This window comes from Malania oleifera, chromosome 4 (genome assembly GCF_029873635.1).
Source record: "Malania oleifera isolate guangnan ecotype guangnan chromosome 4, ASM2987363v1, whole genome shotgun sequence".
Lineage (NCBI taxonomy): Eukaryota > Viridiplantae > Streptophyta > Magnoliopsida > Santalales > Ximeniaceae > Malania > Malania oleifera.
The window spans coordinates 68,476,091-68,495,908 of NC_080420.1; the positions used below are offsets into that span (position 1 = coordinate 68,476,091).

A 19,818-nucleotide genomic window follows, 5' to 3' on the forward strand; every position below is an offset into this window, starting at 1 on the left:
CAATGGGTATAATTTTTCTCAATGACTAAGATTAATAACACCACCATGCATGTTCACTTGGTTAGCTATAAAATAAATTCATGTCAGAAGCAACTTCAGTAATGACCTTCCTATACATGCCTAAGTTAGTTCGGGCTCAGACTAGATTACATAATTTTTTTCATAATTTAATTTTTCTTAAGTTTTTTTTATCTATTCTACCTCATCTTCGTGTGATTTTGGAGACATTTGGAGTTAAATCTTCATTGAATGTGAGTGATTGATCATTGACATTTATGTTTCTACATTATACCTATTAAAAAGAAAATCATACCGAAAACATAAATTATTCTAGATGCAAACATCTTAAAACAGTATCCTGAAAATCCTAGGATCTACATCATGCTAGATTATTAAGGTTTACAAATTCGGGTAAAGTACCTTGATCCATAGAGAACGACTGTCTACTGTTGCAGAAATCCTATGACGTCCAATGATAACAACCAATCAAGACCAGACGAACGCTAGCACAAGGAGGTGGTTTGTGATCTTCCTCAACTAAATTGCCTTAGTTCCTATATGGGATTATCATTTCTCTTCAAATGGGGTGAAGAGAGACTGTATGATTTGGTATATTGGGGGCTATAACCAAAAGGGTCCTTATATAGGGTTCCTATAATCCCCTAAAAATGGTATCTACCCATTTTAATCCATATCAATTTGAGTAATTTATGTGCTTTCCAAATAAAATAGATCACATAATCTTAGCTCATATTGAATATCCAATATATATGATTGATTAAGAAATATATGTTGCTCAATATAGGAAAGATTTCCTAACAATATCCCACTTGGGCTACATATTATTTCTGAAACAATTATGTCACAAAATTCTTTAGGCGTGCATCTGTTAGCTATTTATCCTTAAACTTCTCCTTAAACAATCTGGTCTATTTCATATATTAGTGATGGAACCACTGCGACTTTTGTCCTAATATAGTCATGACTAAGCCATGATCACAACCATGCTAATACACTCAATGACATAGATCAAATATGGATAAGTAACATGGAAATTACATGCAATGTGATCTCACACATGCCTATTTCCAACTGGTTCTTTCTTCAGTTCTTTAGTGAGGTCAATCCAAAATCCTTAATGCAATGCGAACATTGCACATAGAAAAACATAAACAAGCTCAAAAATAGAATCATAAACCATCAAACTTTATTCTGCAGAAAAAAAAAAAACTAAATAATCCAATGCCCAAAGTAAGGCATATATAACATGAAAAATGACTCCCACTAAACCAAGATATTATCAAAGATAAGACCCATATGAGAAGTGTGCTTATGAAAGGCCTTAGGCATTAAGCCCTTGGTTAATGGGTCGGCCAGCATAGATTCTATTCCTATATGTTCTATGGAAATTTTTCTATTCTAAACTTTCTCCTTAACAACTAGAAACTTGATGTTGATAAACTTTGATTTCGTTGAGCTCTTGTCGTTATTAGAGTGAAGCACAGCCGAGTAATTATCACAATAAATCTTTAATGGTTGTCAATGCTATCTATACACAATCTGATGACAAAGTTTTGTAGTCATATCGCATGGTTGGACGCCTCATAACAAGCAATGAACTCCGCAACCATGGTTGAAGGAGCTATGGGAGTTCGCTTAGCAGACTTCCATGAGACAACTCCTCCAACCAACATAAATATGTAGTCTGAAGTGGAGCGTTTGCTATTCTGGCATCCCGCAAAATCTGAGTCAGAGAACCCGATGACCTCTAGACTGTCTGATCTTCGATAAGTAAGTATATAGTCTTTTGTTCTTCTCAAATAATGCGTCACGCATTTTTTCGCCTTCCAATGTTGCATGCTTAGATTACTCAAAAACTTTCCTAAGACTCCCACTATAAATTCTATATTGAGACAAGTACAAACTTGAGCATACATTAGACTCCCTACTACCAATGTATAGGGAATCTTATGCATCTCTTTCCTATCAAGATCATTATTGGGGCACTATTTAAGACTGAACTTGTCTCCTTTAGCTACGGTCATGTCTCCTAGTTTACAATCTTTCATACAGAATCTACTCAAAACCTTATTGATATAGCTCTTTTGTGACAACCCAAGGATACCTCGAGAACAATCTCTCAGTATCTGAATACCTAATACAAAAGAGGCATCACCAAGATCTTTCATTTAGAATTTCTTCGTTAGAAATTTATAGGTTTCATGTAGTAAGCCTATATCGTTGCTGGCATGAAGAATGTCATCGACATATAACACCAGAAAAATATATTTACTCTCACTAAACTTGTGATATGCACAATCATCAACTACATTCTCCTCAAAACCATATGAGGTGATGACTTAATGGAACTTGTGAGACCATTGACGGGGAAGCTTGTTGAGACCATAGATGGATTCCTTTAATTTACAAACCACAGACTTTGAATCTCCCGATACAAAGTTTTTTGGTTGTACCATATAAATCGTCTCATCAATGTCTCCATTGAGAAACACAATTTTGACGTCCATCTGATGTAGCTCTAGATCAAAATGAGTCACCAGTGTCATTATAGTTCTAAAAGAGTCTTTCGAAGATACCGAAAATAAAGTCTCTTTGTAGTCTATGCCTTCCTTTTGAGTATAGCCTTCGCCGACTAGACATGCCTTAGATCTCTCAGCATTACCCTTTGAATCCCTCTTTGTTTTAAATATCCATTTGCAACCAATGGGCTTCACACCTTTAGGTGATTTGATGAGATCCCAAACATAATTTTCCTTCATAGACTTCATCTCATCCCAAACATAGGTTGATCGGGTCATCCTCTGTTAAACCAATGCCATACTCATATTCTTGTAGAAACACGATATAATAATCTAGAATTACATTTCTCCTCTCTCTAGTGGATCTCCTTAATGGCAATTCTTGGGGTGGTAGTTCTTGAGGTTGTTGAGTTTGTTCTATATGTTGTGCTTGAGGAAGAATCTCATCATTGTCATGCTCAGGAACAATTTCATGAACATTGTTCTCTAATATCGGAACTATGTCTTGAACAGCAATAGGTATAAAAACCTAATCACCGTCGATAACAAAGTCTTCTTCAAACACAACTTTCCTTATGTTTTCTTCTCCCCCAAACTTAACTTCCTCAAGGAACCTTGAATTTCCCGTTTCAAAATAGGATCTTTATGTGGGATCATAAAACTTAAAGCCCTGAGAGCGTTCAACGTAACCAACAAAATAGCAACTTACCGTCCTTGAGTCCAATTTCCTTTCATGTGGCCTATAAGGTCGTGCCTCAGTTGGACAACCCCAAATGTGCAAGTGCCTAATGCTTGGCCTTTTGCCAGTCCAAAGCTCATAGGGGGTTTTGGCAACTACTTGGCTTGGTACTCGGTTAAGAATGTATACTGCGATCTTTAAAGCTTCTCCCCAAAGTGACTTTAACAAGGAAGAATGAATGTTCATACTACTTACCATATCCTTAAAAGTTCAATTTCGTTGTTCTGCAACACCACTCATGCTAGGTTTGCCCGACATAGTATATTTTGGAACAATTCCACATTCTTTAAGGAAAATGGCAAAGGGTCTTAGATGTTGTTCTCCTAATCCTTCATACCTCCCATATTACTCACCACCACGATCTAATTTGACAACCTTAATTTTCTTTCCAAGTTGAAGTTCAACTTCAGCTTTGAAAAACTTGAAAACGTTTAAGGATTGTGACTTTTCATGTATTAAATATAGGTAACCGAACCTTGAATAATCATCTATGAACATAATAAAGCACTGTTGTCCATTCCATGAAACCATAGGGAATGGACCACATATACTAGCATCTATAAGTTCTAAGACATCTATAACTTTCCAGGCACCTATTTTTCTTATGTTTGTTTATTTCCCTTTGATGCACTCTACACCAACTTAAAAGTCTATTAAATAAAGGGGTTCAAGAATTTCGTCTGACACAAGCCTCTAAATTCTCTGCTTAGAGATATGACCTAAGTGCTTATGCCATAAGGTGGCAAAATTCTCAATTAATTTTTGCTTCATGCCATGTGAACTTGTTTGCAGTATCTCGTTATAGGAACTAACAACATCAAGCATATACAGATTATCAATTAAAGAACTAGAACCAACAAAATTTGAATTTTGATAGAGACTAACTTTATTATTTAGGAACAAGAAAATCCTGATTTTTCCAAACTAGAAATAGAAATTAAATTTCGCTTAAAAGACGGTGCAACAAATGTCTCAAACAAATCCAAATAAAATCTAGTTTTTAACTATAATATGAAATTCCCTATAGCCTCCACTGTAACTTTATTGCCATTGCCCACAAAGATGAATCTTTCATTATCACTTGGTGGTCGGCTCCACTGGCAACCCCTTCTTTACACGCCAAGCGGCGTACTTAGGACACTTCTTCTTCATGTGCCCTAACTTCTTGTAGAAATAGAAGGCAAACCCCTTATCCTGCTTCTTTTGTTTCTTCTGCTGAGAAAATCCTTCCGCAGCAACTGTAGCTTTATGCTTTCTTTTGTTCAGAAAGGTTGAGGCCAAGTGAGCAGCACTCTCAGTCTTATCTCGCTACTATCTTTCTTCTTCTTGCACACGGTGAGATATAAGCTCATTAAGGGACCATTTGTCCTTCTGAGTGTTATAACTCACTTTGAATTGCCCAAAGTGTGTAGGAAGAGAAATCAAAACCAAGTGCACAAGTAAGTCATCGGACCATTCCAACTTAAGTGACTTGAGTTTTGACGTGAGAAAAGACATCTCCATGATGTACTCCCTTACGTCCCCTTTGCCTTTATACTTCATGGAGATGAGTTTAGCCAAAAGGTTACTCGCCTCCGAATTTTCATTCTTAACAAAATATTGCTTAATTTCTTCCAGGAACTTCTTAGCGATCTAGCTTTCAGTAATAAAGCCCCAAAACGCTTTCGAAATAGAACGTTTCATGATCATCATGCACACTCGGTTATACCGATTTCAATTTTATATTTTAACCTCGTTGAGGTTTTCCAGAGTAGCAATGGGTCGATCCAACAGAAGTGCAAGATCCAAAACCATAAAACTAAGGACAATCTCAACAATTTCTTTCCATATTTTGAAATTTGTCCAATTAAGCATTGGTTTGTTGCTTACATGGGCAGAGACATTCGTAGAAGTAGCAATAGAAGCTATATAAACAAGCATACTCACATTTATTTAGCATATTATGAACAAATAATTCAAACTGGGGACATATCTCAAGATACCTAGCACAACATTAATTCCTAGTCTTTGGACAGAGAAATTAATTGTAAGTCGTACTCTTAGTGCAATGATCAAATACTGACAATTAGTTCCATCAAACAACAACCTTTCTTTGGATCAACTGTTGTTCACATGAAAAAACTTTATAATCGTCATGCATTTATCATCGCTGGCACCTTGTTATTTAGCCAAACTGTATCTTCCTTTAGGCCGAGCACAGTTCGCATAAATAACTCTGCACAAAAAATCTATATATTTTTAGTTAAATTAATTTTTCACAATAGAGGTTACTTAGGCAACGTGTTGTTTGGATCAATTTATAACTAAAATTTCTAGACTAACTAAGAAGAATAATACAAAAATCGTATAAATAATATTTGAATAAATCTAGATCTGAATATATTTTAATATATTTTTTTTATTATTATTTTATTAAAATGCCTAGTCCACCCAGCACTGTTGCGCTACCCCAATGGTGCCACAATGCTATAAATTCCTTACAAGTCATCTCAAATGTGTGTGTGTGTATAACTATATGCTTTTTATATTATAGTGAGAAAAAAAACATGAATAAGATCATACCACCAACAAGGTAACTTGATCCATTAAAAAAAAAATATTCCATGCAAGAAAAACAATTCAAACACCATACAAATAGAATGTTCACAAATCCTAATAATCTAACAATGATGATCGCTCTGATACCACTTGTTAAAAATAAAATCATACCGAAAACATAAATTATTGTAGATGCAAACATCTTAGAACAGTATCCCGAAAATCCTAGGATCTACATCATATTATATCATTAAGGTTTATGAATTCAGGAAAAATATCTTGATCCATGGAGACCGATCAAGAATGAATGAACGCTAGCGCGAAGAGGTGGTTTGTGATCTTCCTCAACCAAATCGCCCTAGTTCCTCTATGGGATTATCGTTTCTCTCCCATATGAGGAGAAGAGAGACAACGTGATTTGGTGTATTGGGGACCATAACCAAAAGGTTCTTTATATAGGGTTCCCATAATCCCCTAAAAATGGTATCTACTCATTTTAATTCATATCAATTTGAGTAATTTATGGACTTGCCAAATAATATAGATCACATAATCTTAACCCATATTAAATAGCCAATATATATGATTAATTAAGAAATATATGTTGCCCAATATAAAAAAGATTTCCTAACAATATCTTCATCTTATCAACTATTTGTACTTGGCATTTCATATGAACAAAGCCAAAATGATTCTTGTTGTGTTATTCATGTCATCTAAAATAGATAATAAGATGCTGATGAAATACTAACCTAATCAATCTTGTGTTTACCTAGTTGAATTTAGGTCATACGGGTTGAATTTACCCATCATGTATCAATCCCATATGTTAATTCAATCGGACTCCGTTTTAATTGTTTTAAAAATAATTTTGCTACACTTGTAGAAATGATTACAAAGCCCGTGGAGGTGACTAATGCTCATTTCACCTTTTGAAAAGCGACTTCGAAGTATTAATCAGGCTTACTTCCCACTCATTAAAGCATGGGCAGTTTGGTCGTGGAAGGTCTTCTATTTTTCCTTTGTTTTGTTTCTGTTTAATATTTTTATATTTTTTACCGGGACGAGCGGGAGCAGAGGGAAAAGGGGTCACGTGAGGGAGACGGAAGCTCACGTGTAAGTGAGATCTGGCCTGCATTCATCCATGCAAATTACAGAGATAATAATGACCGTTTGTTTTCTTATGGGGGGATGTTTTTTTGTTTTGGTCCAGAGGCTGTGTGTGGGCTCAAGTTTCGAGCAACTGGGTCAGCCTCTCTCTACCCCACCCCTCAGTCACTCACTCTCTCTCTTTAAGTCTCGTCTCCTCCCCACCCCCTGTTGCGAGCATTATAGAAGACTTGCATCAACCTTACCTGCTCAAGGTGGGGGTCAATGATAGAGTGTAGGAAAACTCATGGGAAAAAAAGATAAAAAGCTTAAAGCTTAAAGCTTAAAGCTTAAAGAAAGGTGATGGCAGAAAGCAAGAGCTTTTCCTCATGTTCCTTCTCTCTCTCTCTCTCTCTCTCTCTCTCTCTCTCTGAACCTTTGCCTTCTTTGAGTAAAGCTAAAAGAAACATGTCCAACTTCAACAGCTGTACAGGTAAGGACTGATCGTTTTCCTTCCACAAAGATATCGTTTCAGAAGAGCACAAGAGTTCGCCCATGTTAGACAACACTGGTTCTGCTGGTCCATCCTCTTCTTCTGATGCCATCACTTCATTCGAACAGGGCGCTTGTAATAAAAGGAGAAGGAGACCCGCAGGTACCCCAGGTTAGTACTTCATCTTCATGACTTTTATCTTCCTTCGTCAATCCTTTCCTTTTTTATTTTCTTTTTAATTTTGCATCTTGTTAATTATTTGTTCTTCTCTTGTCCTAAAATTTCAAATTAATTAATTTATTATTTGATATATATCAAATTATAGATCCGGACGCGGAGGTAGTTTCTCTCTCCCCCAAGACCTTGTTGGAATCAGACAGATATGTGTGCGAGATCTGCAACCAAGGGTTTCAGAGGGATCAGAACCTTCAGATGCACCGGCGACGGCACAAGGTGCCTTGGAAGCTGCTGAAGAGAGAAAGTTCGGAGGTTAAGAAGCGCGTGTTCGTGTGCCCGGAGCCCACGTGCTTGCACCACGACCCCTCCCACGCTCTCGGCGATCTCGTCGGCATAAAAAAACATTACAGAAGAAAGCACAGCAATCACAAACAATGGGTTTGCGAGAAGTGCTCTAAGGGATACGCCGTTCAGTCAGACTATAAAGCCCATCTCAAGACTTGCGGCACCAGAGGCCATTCCTGCGACTGTGGCCGTGTTTTTTCCAGGTTCGATTTCTTACCAATCAGTTCATCAATAATTAATTCCATGTAAAGACCAAATCGATCTCGATACCTGAATTGTCATGGTTTTGCCTTCTTTGACTGCTTCTCTCTGAAACCGTAAAATCCCTTTAAAAGATTGAAAATTTCCAGGTTCGATCTCTCTCTTTTCTCTCTCCCTCCTTCCCTCTCTCTCTCTCTCTCTCTCTCTCTCTCTCTCTCTGGCTTTCTCACTATATGCCCTTTCTTTCATCGAGAAAGTGAATTATTATTCATTACATAAGAACAAGTTCGCACAATACATGACCCCATCTTTGCCTTTTGTTACGGCCGCCATTGTAAGTATATATATATAATGGACAGTGGATCTTTTACTGGTTCAGTGTGACCCTAAACATATACCCAAACACAAAATCGTCATTTGATTTATCTTGTTTATTTGTATTTAATATTTTGTTAATTTTGTCCTAGTCCTTTATCCATCAACCAAGATTATTTTATATTGTTTGTTTCTCGGCAACCCTACATGAAAGAAACTTTTAATTGCTTCCTTGACCTGTTTGCTAATATCCCATCTTGCTTACTTAAAGCACCCATATGTTTTGAAAAGAACTTAATGGGACACCAATGTCAAGCCATGCACCCGATCTAATCATGCTAGCTTATCCCAATTCTACAATTGATCCATTGAGCACTTCCAATTTTAATTAAATCTTACCGTTTTTTGTCCAATCAGAGTAGAGAGCTTCATCGAACACCAAGATGCTTGCACTGCCCAGCGCGGCCAGGCCGAATTACTGTCGCTGCAGCCGGAAGCACCAGAAAACATCTTCTTTCGGTCGCAGTCAACCGGTGATCCTATTAATCCCGTTCAACACCATAATCTTGAGCTTCAGCTCCTGCCATCTTCAATCCTCATGCCGCAAAAATTGGAAGAAAATCATCTGAAACTCTCGATCGGGTCTTGCAGCCGCGGCAAAATCAGCGAGGTGATATCTCCGGACGAAAGGAACGGCGCAGAACCCACATCGGAAGCATCGAGGTTGAGGGAACTTGCTAGTGAGCAGCTGAGGCTGGCCATGGCAGAGAAGGCCTTTGCCGAAGCGGCGCGGCAAGAAGCAAAGCGGCATATTGAAATAGCCGAGCAGGAATTCGCCAACGCCAAGAGGATGCGGCAGCAAGCGCGGAGCGAGCTGGAGAATGCTCAGGCTCTGAAAGAGCAAGCCACGAGGAAGATCAATTCCACTATTCTTGAGATCACTTGTCACTCTTGCAAGCAGCAGTTCCAAGCGTCGGTGGGAGTGGCGCCGTCCGATGAGACGTCTCTTGCGAACAGTTACATGTCATCCGCCACAACTGAAGGGGACGGAGAGCAATAGGAGAGCGATCCAAGTGCTGATCTACGAAAGAAAACCTTTGCCTTTGTTTGTTTTTGCTTTTATTTTTTTCTTCTCATTTTTTCTTCATTCCCCACAACAAGCGAGTGTTTGCATTAAAACTTACCGTTTTGGTTGTTCATTACGTGAATGTACGTTCTAACCCTCTATTTTGTGTTGATTTCATATTTTTTCATTGTTTAAAGCTTGAAAGAATGTGCTGTAAGGCTGCCAAAAGATCCAATGATATTATGTCGCGAAAGCATAGGTTTGTAGCTAACTTTCATCTGAGGGAATAATTATACAATGTAACAATCGCATACAAATCTTCCAAAATAACCCATTCTTTTTTATTTCTTCAGTAATTTTGAGCTCAGTTTGATACGTGTTCTTTTATATACAAAACTTGCCTGTAAAATTTAAATGTTAATGATGAATATTCTCAACACTTTTACAGTCGGACCAAAAACTGGATCGGTTAATTGCTCAATCTTATTTTATATCTATATATATTTTTATAAAATTATAATAAATAATTATATAAAATAAAATAAATACATTTGTATGCTATTCTCTCTCTCTCTCTCTCTCTCTCTCTCTCAATAAATTTTTATTATATATATATATATATATTTAAAAATTATAGGCTGAATGGTCAAAGTGTTTTGGGCTAAAACAAAGCTTTGATGTCTCGTTTTAATCATCTATTACCAAATATAATTTCAGAGGTTAAATAATAGTTGTGTTGAACAAGTCAAATTAGCTAGTTCGATTTTTGATATAATCAACTCAATTTTCAAAATATTGCATGGTATTTAATTTTTATACTTTACAATGTTAACAAAGATGGTACAAGGCAAAGATACCTTTGTATTCAAAGTCTATGCAAAAATAAGGTGAGCAAGGAGTATGGACTTGTTGGGGATGTGACTCATATTCTGAGTGAAACACGTGTACCGGGGAAAGTACCGTGAAGCGAGGGACCAAGAGAGAGATGTAAGTTACAACTATGGGGGGCAAACCGTTGATGGTTTGTGGCCTAACCGTCGACGGTTTTAGGTAGTAGCTACAAGGTATTTCTTTCTACTTCAAACCGTCGACGGTTCGGTCAAGCATCGACGATTTCAGTCGGTGCAAGTAATGAAATTTCAAATTCGAGATAAGTAGGTTAGGCTAATCAGAGAGATTTTCTCTAGGGGATTGCCACAGAAGTGTTTTAGATCAATTATAGGTCTTCTGTACGCATTAGATCATTATATAATGATTATTATGTAACCCTAGATGGAACAAGCTTTATCATTGATAGTGAAAATAGTTGCTACTCTCGTGAACGTAGGAAAATTGTCGAATCACGTAAATTCTTGTGTTTTTATTGTTGATTTAATTGATTCTCATTGTTGAGTGATTGTTAGGTTCGTATAGTTCATTGTCGAGTGTTTGCATTAGTTGTTTGTTTGATTCGTGACTAAGTGAGAGTGTGCTTCCGCTGTACATCCGCGAACATCAACAAGTGGTTTTAAGTTCTAGTTGCTTGTCACAGTAATTGGTATCTTTATTGGGTGCTTGTTTATGGGAATCAAATCACAATAATTGGTATTAGAGCTATTGGTTCTCAATGGATGGGATTTCTTCTGCGAGGTTCGATGTTAGTAAGTTCAACGGAACGGGGAACTTCGGGTTGTGGTAGAGAAGGGTGAAGGACTTGCTAGTGTCGTAAGGGATGGTGAAGAGTCTATAAGGAAAGAAGCCAGAAAGTATGGACGATGCAAGTTGGAAGGAAGTGGCAGCAAAAATTGTGTCCACTATTAGGTTATATCTGGCCAATGACATGTTGTATTACGTCATGGATAAGGACTCGCCAGCAGCGGTTTGGCTAAAACTGGAGTGCCGATACATGTTTAATTCATTGAAGAACAATTTGTATCTGAAGCAAAAGCTTTATTGGCTTAAGATGGCGAAGGGTTCGAACTTGACTCAACACATCAACACATGTAATCAAATCATTAGTGATATGAGGTGAGTTGATGTGAAGTTTAATTTGAGGAGAAGGACAAAGCGTTGATGCTACTAAATTTCCTACCTACATCGCCTACATACGAGAATCTGCGTACGACACTGACTTAAGGGAAAGAAACCCCTATATTTGGGGGACATCACAAGTGCATTGCTGAAATTCCATCAATGGAATGACGACCAATGATTAGGGTTCACATAGTGAAGGACTCGTAGTGAAGGGTAATCAAGATCATGGGAGAGGCAAATCCTGAAGTGGACCTAGTTGTAATAAAACTCAGTCCAAGAGGAGGAAGGATGTTCGCCGTTTTAAGTGCGAGAAACTAGGCACAGAGCTAGAATGTCCAGAGTAGGAGAAGGGGAAGGCAAAAAAGCTAAAGAGGGTTCTTCAAAATCTACAATTATAGATGAAGAAGGGGACTTAAGGAGTAGTGATTGTGAGATGCTTTTTATTTCATTAGGCTCATAACGCCTCACGGGTTCTTGGATCCTAGACTCGAGATGTTCTTATCACATGACATCCAATAGATCCTAGTTCACCACTTACCAATTGGTGAGTCCTGGTTATGCTTTGATGGGAAATAGTACAGTTTGCAAAGTTGTCGAAATGAGGGATATCAGGATCAAGATGTATGATGGTGAGTGTGATTTTGGGTGTTATCCCAAGAGAGGAGGAGCATTGGATATTTTAAAATTCCTATGTCAAATTAAAATCGCAATTACTATTACACAACCTAAGGTATGTCTAATCAAACAAAAATCAAATAGATATATGAACTTTCAAATAATTTAAACAAGTATGACAATTCCAGTATTTCCCAGTCAACGAAAAATCAGTATTTAAGTACAGTTGCAGTAATTTCAACATATAAAGATAAGCAAAAAAATATGGAAATGTAAAGAGTATAGGGAAAGAGTGAAACTTGGTTTTTACGAGGTTCAGCAAACGGTGCCTACATCCTCACCTCAAGCCAACTCACATGAGGATTCACTATATGCTCACTTAATTGGGCGGAGCGACGCCATTTACAAACTCTCCTTACAAGGCTAAGTCTCCCTAGCTCACTTAAACGGGTGGAGTCAAGCTGTTACACCTTACAAGATGGTGTCCTCCTAACTCACTTAACTGAAACCAGTTCTCCTTACAAGGCAAAGTCTCCCTAGCTCACTTACCGAGTGAAGTCAAACCAATTCATAGATATAAAAATATTGTGTACAAATAAAGTGCTTCAATAATAAGCAAATGTGTGCAATATTAAGCTCAATGCACTCTTGTATAATGGGAGTTTATGCTCATTAGAGTATTTGTAGTTTATTTCTCAAAAATATATTTATGAAATATTGTGAAAGATGATAATGATAATGATCTTTGATTCAAATATGTAATATTCCCTAAGTGTATTTTAAAGATCAAAAGCCCAAATAATATCTCCCAAAGTATTTTCCAAATATGAAGTTTAGGAGATGTTGGAGATTAGCTTATAAAAATATTTTTGCAATAAACGCAGTATAAGCTTTTGAATCTTGCAATGGAATGCGCAAAGATTCACTAGCTATAAGGAGTCTTCCCAAAAATATTTATCAACAAAATAATATGGGAAGAACTCAAAGCTTACTCTCAAAAATGATTTCAAAAATTAATGAATAAGTTAGAGTGTAAAATTTTAGATAAAATGTATAATGCCCACAAAAATGAGAATTCAAACAATCTTCAAGTCGCAATGAATTTGCAAACACTACAAGAAAACTGGTTATTAGTGACGGTTTTTAAACCGTCACTAATAATAAAAAAAATCTTCACTAATATTATTAGTCACGGTTATATCAGTATTAGTGATGGTTAGAACTTTGTTAGTATATCTGCGAATACTAATAATTATTAGTGACGATTAATTCAAACTGTCACTAATAGTGCAATATTAGAGATGGATGTCTTCCGTCACTAATATCGTAAGACCGTCATTATAAATCATACATATTCTCTGCTCAAATTCATCACTAAAGTCAAAATATTAGTGAAGGTCATTAAACCATCACTAATGTTATGCTTTTAGTGATGGCTATTAAAATCGTTGATTTTTTTAGAGTCAAGCAAAGAGTTATCCCACTGATTTAATTCGATAAATCTAGTGTTGGGAAAAAACTCATAAGCTTGAGAATCTTTGCATTGTCGTTGCAAGACTCCTATAGCTATAATTTTTTGTGTGCAAATATTTTTCCAAACTATAATATTTTCAATCTACTCTTGTGCTTATTTCATTGAAGGAAAATATTTTGAGTTAGATTGAATATTTGATTAGCATCTTTGAAACTCTAATTTGTTATTGAGATTTATTATAACTTGTTTCAAAGAAATAGCTTGTTGGAATACTCTTGAGCATATACGTGATTATACATTACTGAGTGTTTGCTTGCACAGAGATCATTACATACATACTCTCACATACTGCTTGATATATTGACATTGTTTAGAGAGTAGTCACAGTAAACTTCATTGAGCTTATAGTTCTTATCTCTTGGAAGTACATTGGTTATTACATGCGCATATTGGTACAAATCTTCTTGTTGGAGAAGCACTGAAATTGTACACAAAATTTATATTGTAAATCTGTTGTATTCTAGGCGCGGCCTGAGGGGGCGGTGATCTAGCTCGTAAGGATTGGTAAGGCCTTCTCCGCCCCGCAAGGAAAATTTGAAAAGGTTGAGGTCGGCCCTGTGCTAATTGACCTGGTTGTAATCGGTGCTGCTCTACCCATTAAGTGAGCTCTAATGGAATCCTCGGGTTTGCGAGCTAGAGGCGGGGACTTAGGCATAGTTGGCCGAACCCCGATAACATTTCTTGTGCCAACTTTTAATTTTTGCATTTTAAATTCTAGCATATGAATGTTAATATTTTACTATTGTGAATGATTGAGTTTATAACTACATAGATAGACCCTAGGTCGCATAATATTGCTAAACTGGTTTAACCTAGGAAGAACAAATTTTAAATACCCAATTCACCCCCCCCTCTTAGGAATACACCAAGGCTAAATTTATCTTTCTAGACAACTTCTCTATTGTGCATCATTCCTAATTCACGTCTAATCTAGATAAACCTATCCTTCGGAAGTGGTTTCAGGAATATATCTACGCATTGTTCATCCCATTGTTCATTTGTGCACACAAATTCAAGTGCCACATCCCCCTTTTGCACATGGTCACGAAGAAAACGATGTCTAATTTCTAATTGTTTAGTTCATGAATATGATATGGGGTTCTTTAAGATGTTTATTGCACTAGTATTGTCACACTTTATAGTAACAGATTCATAGTGCAATCCATAGTCCATGAGTTGTTGCTTCATGTAATGCATCTAAGCATAACAACTTCCAACTGTTATGTATTCTGCCTCAGCTCTGGACAGTGCAATTGAGTTCTATTTCTTGGAAAACCAAGATACAAGAGATTGTCCTTAAAAATTACATGTGCCACTTGTGCTTTTTCTATCCATTTTACTAGTGGTAAGGTCAACATCTGAATAACTAATAATCTCAAAAGTAATGTACTTAGGATACTATAATCCTAGTTCAATAGTTTCATTTAGGTATCTAAGTATTCTGTTTACTGCTAATAGATGTGATTTTTTAGGTGCAACCTAAAATCTTGCACATATGCAAATACTAAACATTATATCAGGCCTACTAGCAGTCAGGTATAACAAGCTACCAATCATTCCATGGTAGAGCTTAACATCTACCAGTGTACCTTGCTCATCTTTATCTAATTTTGTGGAAGAATTCGTAGGTGTTCTTAAAATTTTACATCTTCCATATTGAACTTTTTGAACAATTCTCTAATTTATTTTGACTGGTTTATAAAGATTCCATGTTTTGCTCTGAAGTCCTTGGAAGAAGTTACGTTCACCCATCATACTCATTTCGAATTCCGTTTGCATGCAACTGATAAACTCATTACACAACTCTTCGTTTGTTGTTCCAAAAAGGATGTCATCGACATAAATTTTTACTAGGAGCATTTTATCATTTTTAGTCTTTATAAAGAGTGTTGTGTCAATCTTTCCTCTAATACACCCATTATCTAGCAAAAAACCACTTAACCTTTCATACCAAACTCTAGGAGATTACTTCAATCCATTCAAGGCTTTAGTCAATCTATAGGCATAATTTAGGAATTTGTGGTTTTCAAATCCTAGTGGTTGTTCAACATACACTTCCTCATTTATATAGCAATTTAGAAATGCATTTTTAACATCAATTTGATGTAATTTGAAGTTCTTAAATGCTGCATATGCTAGTAACATTCTTTTGGCTTCAATTATAGCTACAGAAGCATATGTTTCCTCAAAATCTATACCTTCCTCCTGGTTATACCCTTAAACTACTAGTTTGGCTTTGTTTCCCATTACTATCTATTGACCTTATTGGTCACGCCCGGTTTTTATTATGACAAATACTCATTGTATCTAATGAGTGTTTGAGTTTTTGTGCAGGAATCAAGAATGTTAAAATAAAGATGTGTACAAAGTCAAGTAAAGCCCGAAGACCAAAGTTTTATTTCATATTGTAATATATTTAACTGGCTAGTAATCGTAAGTAGGTACTTGGTTTGTAATAAGCTCACACACATCACATGTATGATTTACTACGTAAGCTCAAACAAATCATGAATAAGAAAGGACCTTAGAAAGACTAAGGGTTCGGTCGACCGATACCGGACTTTTTCAGTCTCTATTTTGGACCCAAGTGACCCTAAGACACATATGTTTGTTAGGCACTTAATTTGGGCTTGATTGTGTCAAGATGAGACCAAAATGCACACTTGGTGTACTTTCAGTCGACCGGCCAAATCAATTCATTTTTGGCCTAGTCGACCGAACCATAACTAGGTCAACCGTTGACCAAGGTCTAGGTCAACCGAGACCTTGTAGTTCATTTGACCCCGGTCGACCGAACCACCTGGGAGTCAACATTTTGACCTCCCGGTCGACCGACCACTTTTTGTACTCCAACTACCTCGTCGACCGGAGGGTCTTGGGAGGATTCTCAGCGGTCTGGTCGACTGAGCCTTTTAGTTCAAAAGTCCCCTGGTTGACCGAACCTCGAAAATTTGGGAAATTTCCCTCTCCGGTCGACTGAGTATTTCAGTTCAAAAGTTCCCTGGTCGACCGAGCCAGTTGAGTCCCGGTCGACCGAACCACTTCTGGTCGACCGGACCTCTCGGGTTGCTCCTAAATTTTTACCGCGGTTGAATGTTTTAAACAAGGTTAAAATTGTTTTAAGTGTCATTAAACTTTTCCAACAATACCCATTAGGTCCCCAACGGTCATATTTCCTTCCATGGCTATATATATGTGATCATTTGCAAAGATTAAATAGAGATTAGCCACTTTGATTAGGGAAGAATTCTATGAAAAATTAAAACCCTATATCACTCATTTTATTACCAAAAATCACTCATACTTACCTTCTATTGTTGCCTACATCACTTGTAAGTTGATTGAGTGTTTTTGCTTTAATAGGTTTGCTCTCCCATTCACATTTGATTGATTTATTTTTCATCGAGAGCTAAACCTAAGGACTCTTATGAGGTTTTTGCTAATAATCCTATCCTAAGAAGACCTTTCTTGATCTTCTGAGCTTGCACTTTTATTGCAAGATCTTAAGAAGATCGTATTTGTTTTGGGTTGCAAAATCATTTTCAAAACATACTCAAATATCTTATGTGATTTATATTGATATATTTATGAAAAGATATTTGTGTTTTTGATTGTGATCTTTGTTGCAATATTCACTCACTCATATATTATTTGTTGAATACAAAGATTACGCATCTTTTGCAAACCGAGCATATACTTCATTTGATACTCACATGCTTGAAATATCCTGCTGATTGAAATACTTGAGACTACATATCTTTGTGTGAACTTATTTATTGAACATATCTTGTGATACAAAGGCTGATTGTTTGTCACTCACGTACGCATTACACTGATAGAAAATACCTTTGAGAGTTAAACCATTTAGACCACATTGAGCTTACATATTGAATCATACTGTGGTGTTTGTAATTGCGTGTATTTGGGTACACATCTGCTTTACTTGAAAGCTTATTCATTGTACCATTTGATTGTCTTTCAAATACTGTTGTATTTCCAGGCACGGGCCTGAAGAGGGAGACTAGCCCTGGAATAGTCCCGGATTGGCTTAGACCCGGTTAGGAAAGCTAGGTGCGTCATCTTGTTAAGGCGTGTAGGTTGAGGTCAGCCCCGCTAATTGACCTGATTAAGGTTGAGGTCAGCCCTGTGATAATTTGACCTGGTTGTAAATGGTGTTGCTCCACCCTTAAGTGAGCTATTAGTAGAATCCTCAAGCTTGCGAGCTTAAGGTGGGGACGTAGGCACAGTTGGCCGAACCCCGATAACATTTCGTGTGTTCATTTACATTTCTGTATTTTATATTTACCACACATGTATGTTATGGGTGAATGATGCGTATGACTTAACTTCCTCATTATATTTATCTACGCATTTGGAAATTGCATAGACTGACCCTAGGTTGTGTACATACTGCTGTTTATCTGGTTTAACCTAGGCGATAAATTTTAAATTCCAATTCACCCCCCCTCTTGGGAATACACCAATTCTAACACTATCCCATTTTTGTCTTTCTTATTCCTAAAGACCCATTAAGCTCCAATAACAGTGTGTTCATCAAGTCTAGGGACTAAGGTCCAAACTTTGTTCCCCTGAAATTGGTTTAACTCTTTCTGCATAGACATCATCCAAGACTCATCTTCAATTGCTTCACTCACATTCTTAGGTTCTTCCAATGATAAGAATGCAATGTGGCTAACCATATTTCTATGTGAAGATCAAGTAGCTATTCCACGTGATGGTTCACCTATTGTTGGCCTAACCAAGGCTTACGACTCTTGATTTTCATGATAACAAAGTAAGGTTGTTTAATGTTCTTTAAAGTTGTGATATTTCAGATATTGAAACAAAATCATACTTCATGAAGACAAGTGATCAATTCTGAAAGCTTAAGAGACCAACATGGAAAGACTCAAAGATCACAAGAACATTAAAATCTTATATCAACTTAAGTGGTCAATATTGAAAATTTAGGAACTCAAAGCTTGTATTCCAAAGAATGAAAATCAAATGAAGCTTAGTGCATGGATTACTTAAAGCATGAATTAAAGGAAAAATCTTGAAGATCATGAGAGCATTGATATTAAAGAAAAAGCTTCAAGAATGGAAAGCTCAACAACAAATAAAAATTAAAGATAAGAAAAGAGTCAATAGGAGATGTATTGTGAGTACTTCGAGTATTATCAAATATGAAATTTCATTTTGAAACTCATTGGGAATGAAGAGACCTAAAGTCTCTAATTTTTAAAATCTTGGAACATATTTTTCAAGGAAAACAAATTAACATTCCAAGAATAGATAAGAAAAGAGAGAGAAAAGAACAATATTTTAAAAACCAAAATTTTTACTTGACAAGCGCTTGACTGAACATGGTCAGTAGGCTACCACTTTAAAAGCTTTTAAAATATGTAGACAAGAGGTTGTTAGGCTACTTTCTGGGTCTCGACAGGCGCCTGATGGTGTAAAATGAGAAGCCTGACAAGGTTTCATCAGGCTACTATCACCCTTCTGCCCATTTTTTAAAATAGGGAATTTCAATGACAGTCGCCTGACCCTAAGGTGATAGGCGACTCCCAGCCTACTACCTGTGTACTTTAGCTGTTTAATTTATTGACAGGCGATTGACGAGAACCCCTCAGGCTACTGCCACATGGCAGATTTTAAATTTATATAATGGACATATTTTTGAAAAATGAATTACTTGGGGCTCAAACCTGTTCAAAACTTAGACACTACTCGAAGTAAACTTGGGGATCAAGTTAAATGTTTTTCTAACACTATAAATACACCCAAGATCAATTAATTCAATCACTTAGAATCAACTACAACATTCATACTCTCTCAATTGCTCTCAAACTCTCAAGCGCTCTCTCACTCTCAACTTGCACAAAAATTGCTGAGGCTTTGCTGACTCTTAATCTCTAGTATTAAGCTACAATTCTAAATTCTTTCATCCATTGAAAGAATCATTTGGTGATATACTCTTAGGGCTTCAATCTGAATTTCATATTTGATTTTATTTGAAGTATATAGCTCTGAATTTGTACTAATTAGTTCTTTTGAGAGCATCTCTTGTGCACCTTGTTTCAAATCTTGTCTTTTAGATTCACTGACAGTTTGAGTGCTTGGATCGTTAGACGGAATGATGGAATATCA

General features: G+C 36.6%; 1 protein-coding gene across 2 annotated transcripts; it reads left to right on the plus strand.

The window, feature by feature from the left end:
• Positions 1-7,111: 7,111 nt before the first annotated feature.
• Positions 7,112-9,662, plus strand: LOC131153187 (zinc finger protein SHOOT GRAVITROPISM 5-like). 2 transcript variants are annotated; one of them, XM_058105323.1, is made up of 4 exons: positions 7,112-7,266; positions 7,392-7,570; positions 7,725-8,124; positions 8,855-9,662. In XM_058105323.1, the coding sequence occupies exons 2-4, from the start codon at positions 7,462-7,464 to the stop codon at positions 9,495-9,497; spliced, it is 1,152 nt and encodes a 383-aa protein (XP_057961306.1). In that variant the 5' UTR covers positions 7,112-7,266; positions 7,392-7,461; the 3' UTR covers positions 9,498-9,662. The 2 variants fall into 2 exon arrangements, with proteins under 2 accessions (XP_057961306.1, XP_057961305.1); XM_058105322.1 differs by having other exon boundaries at positions 7,140-7,570.
• The last annotated feature ends 10,156 nt before the right edge of the window (positions 9,663-19,818 follow it).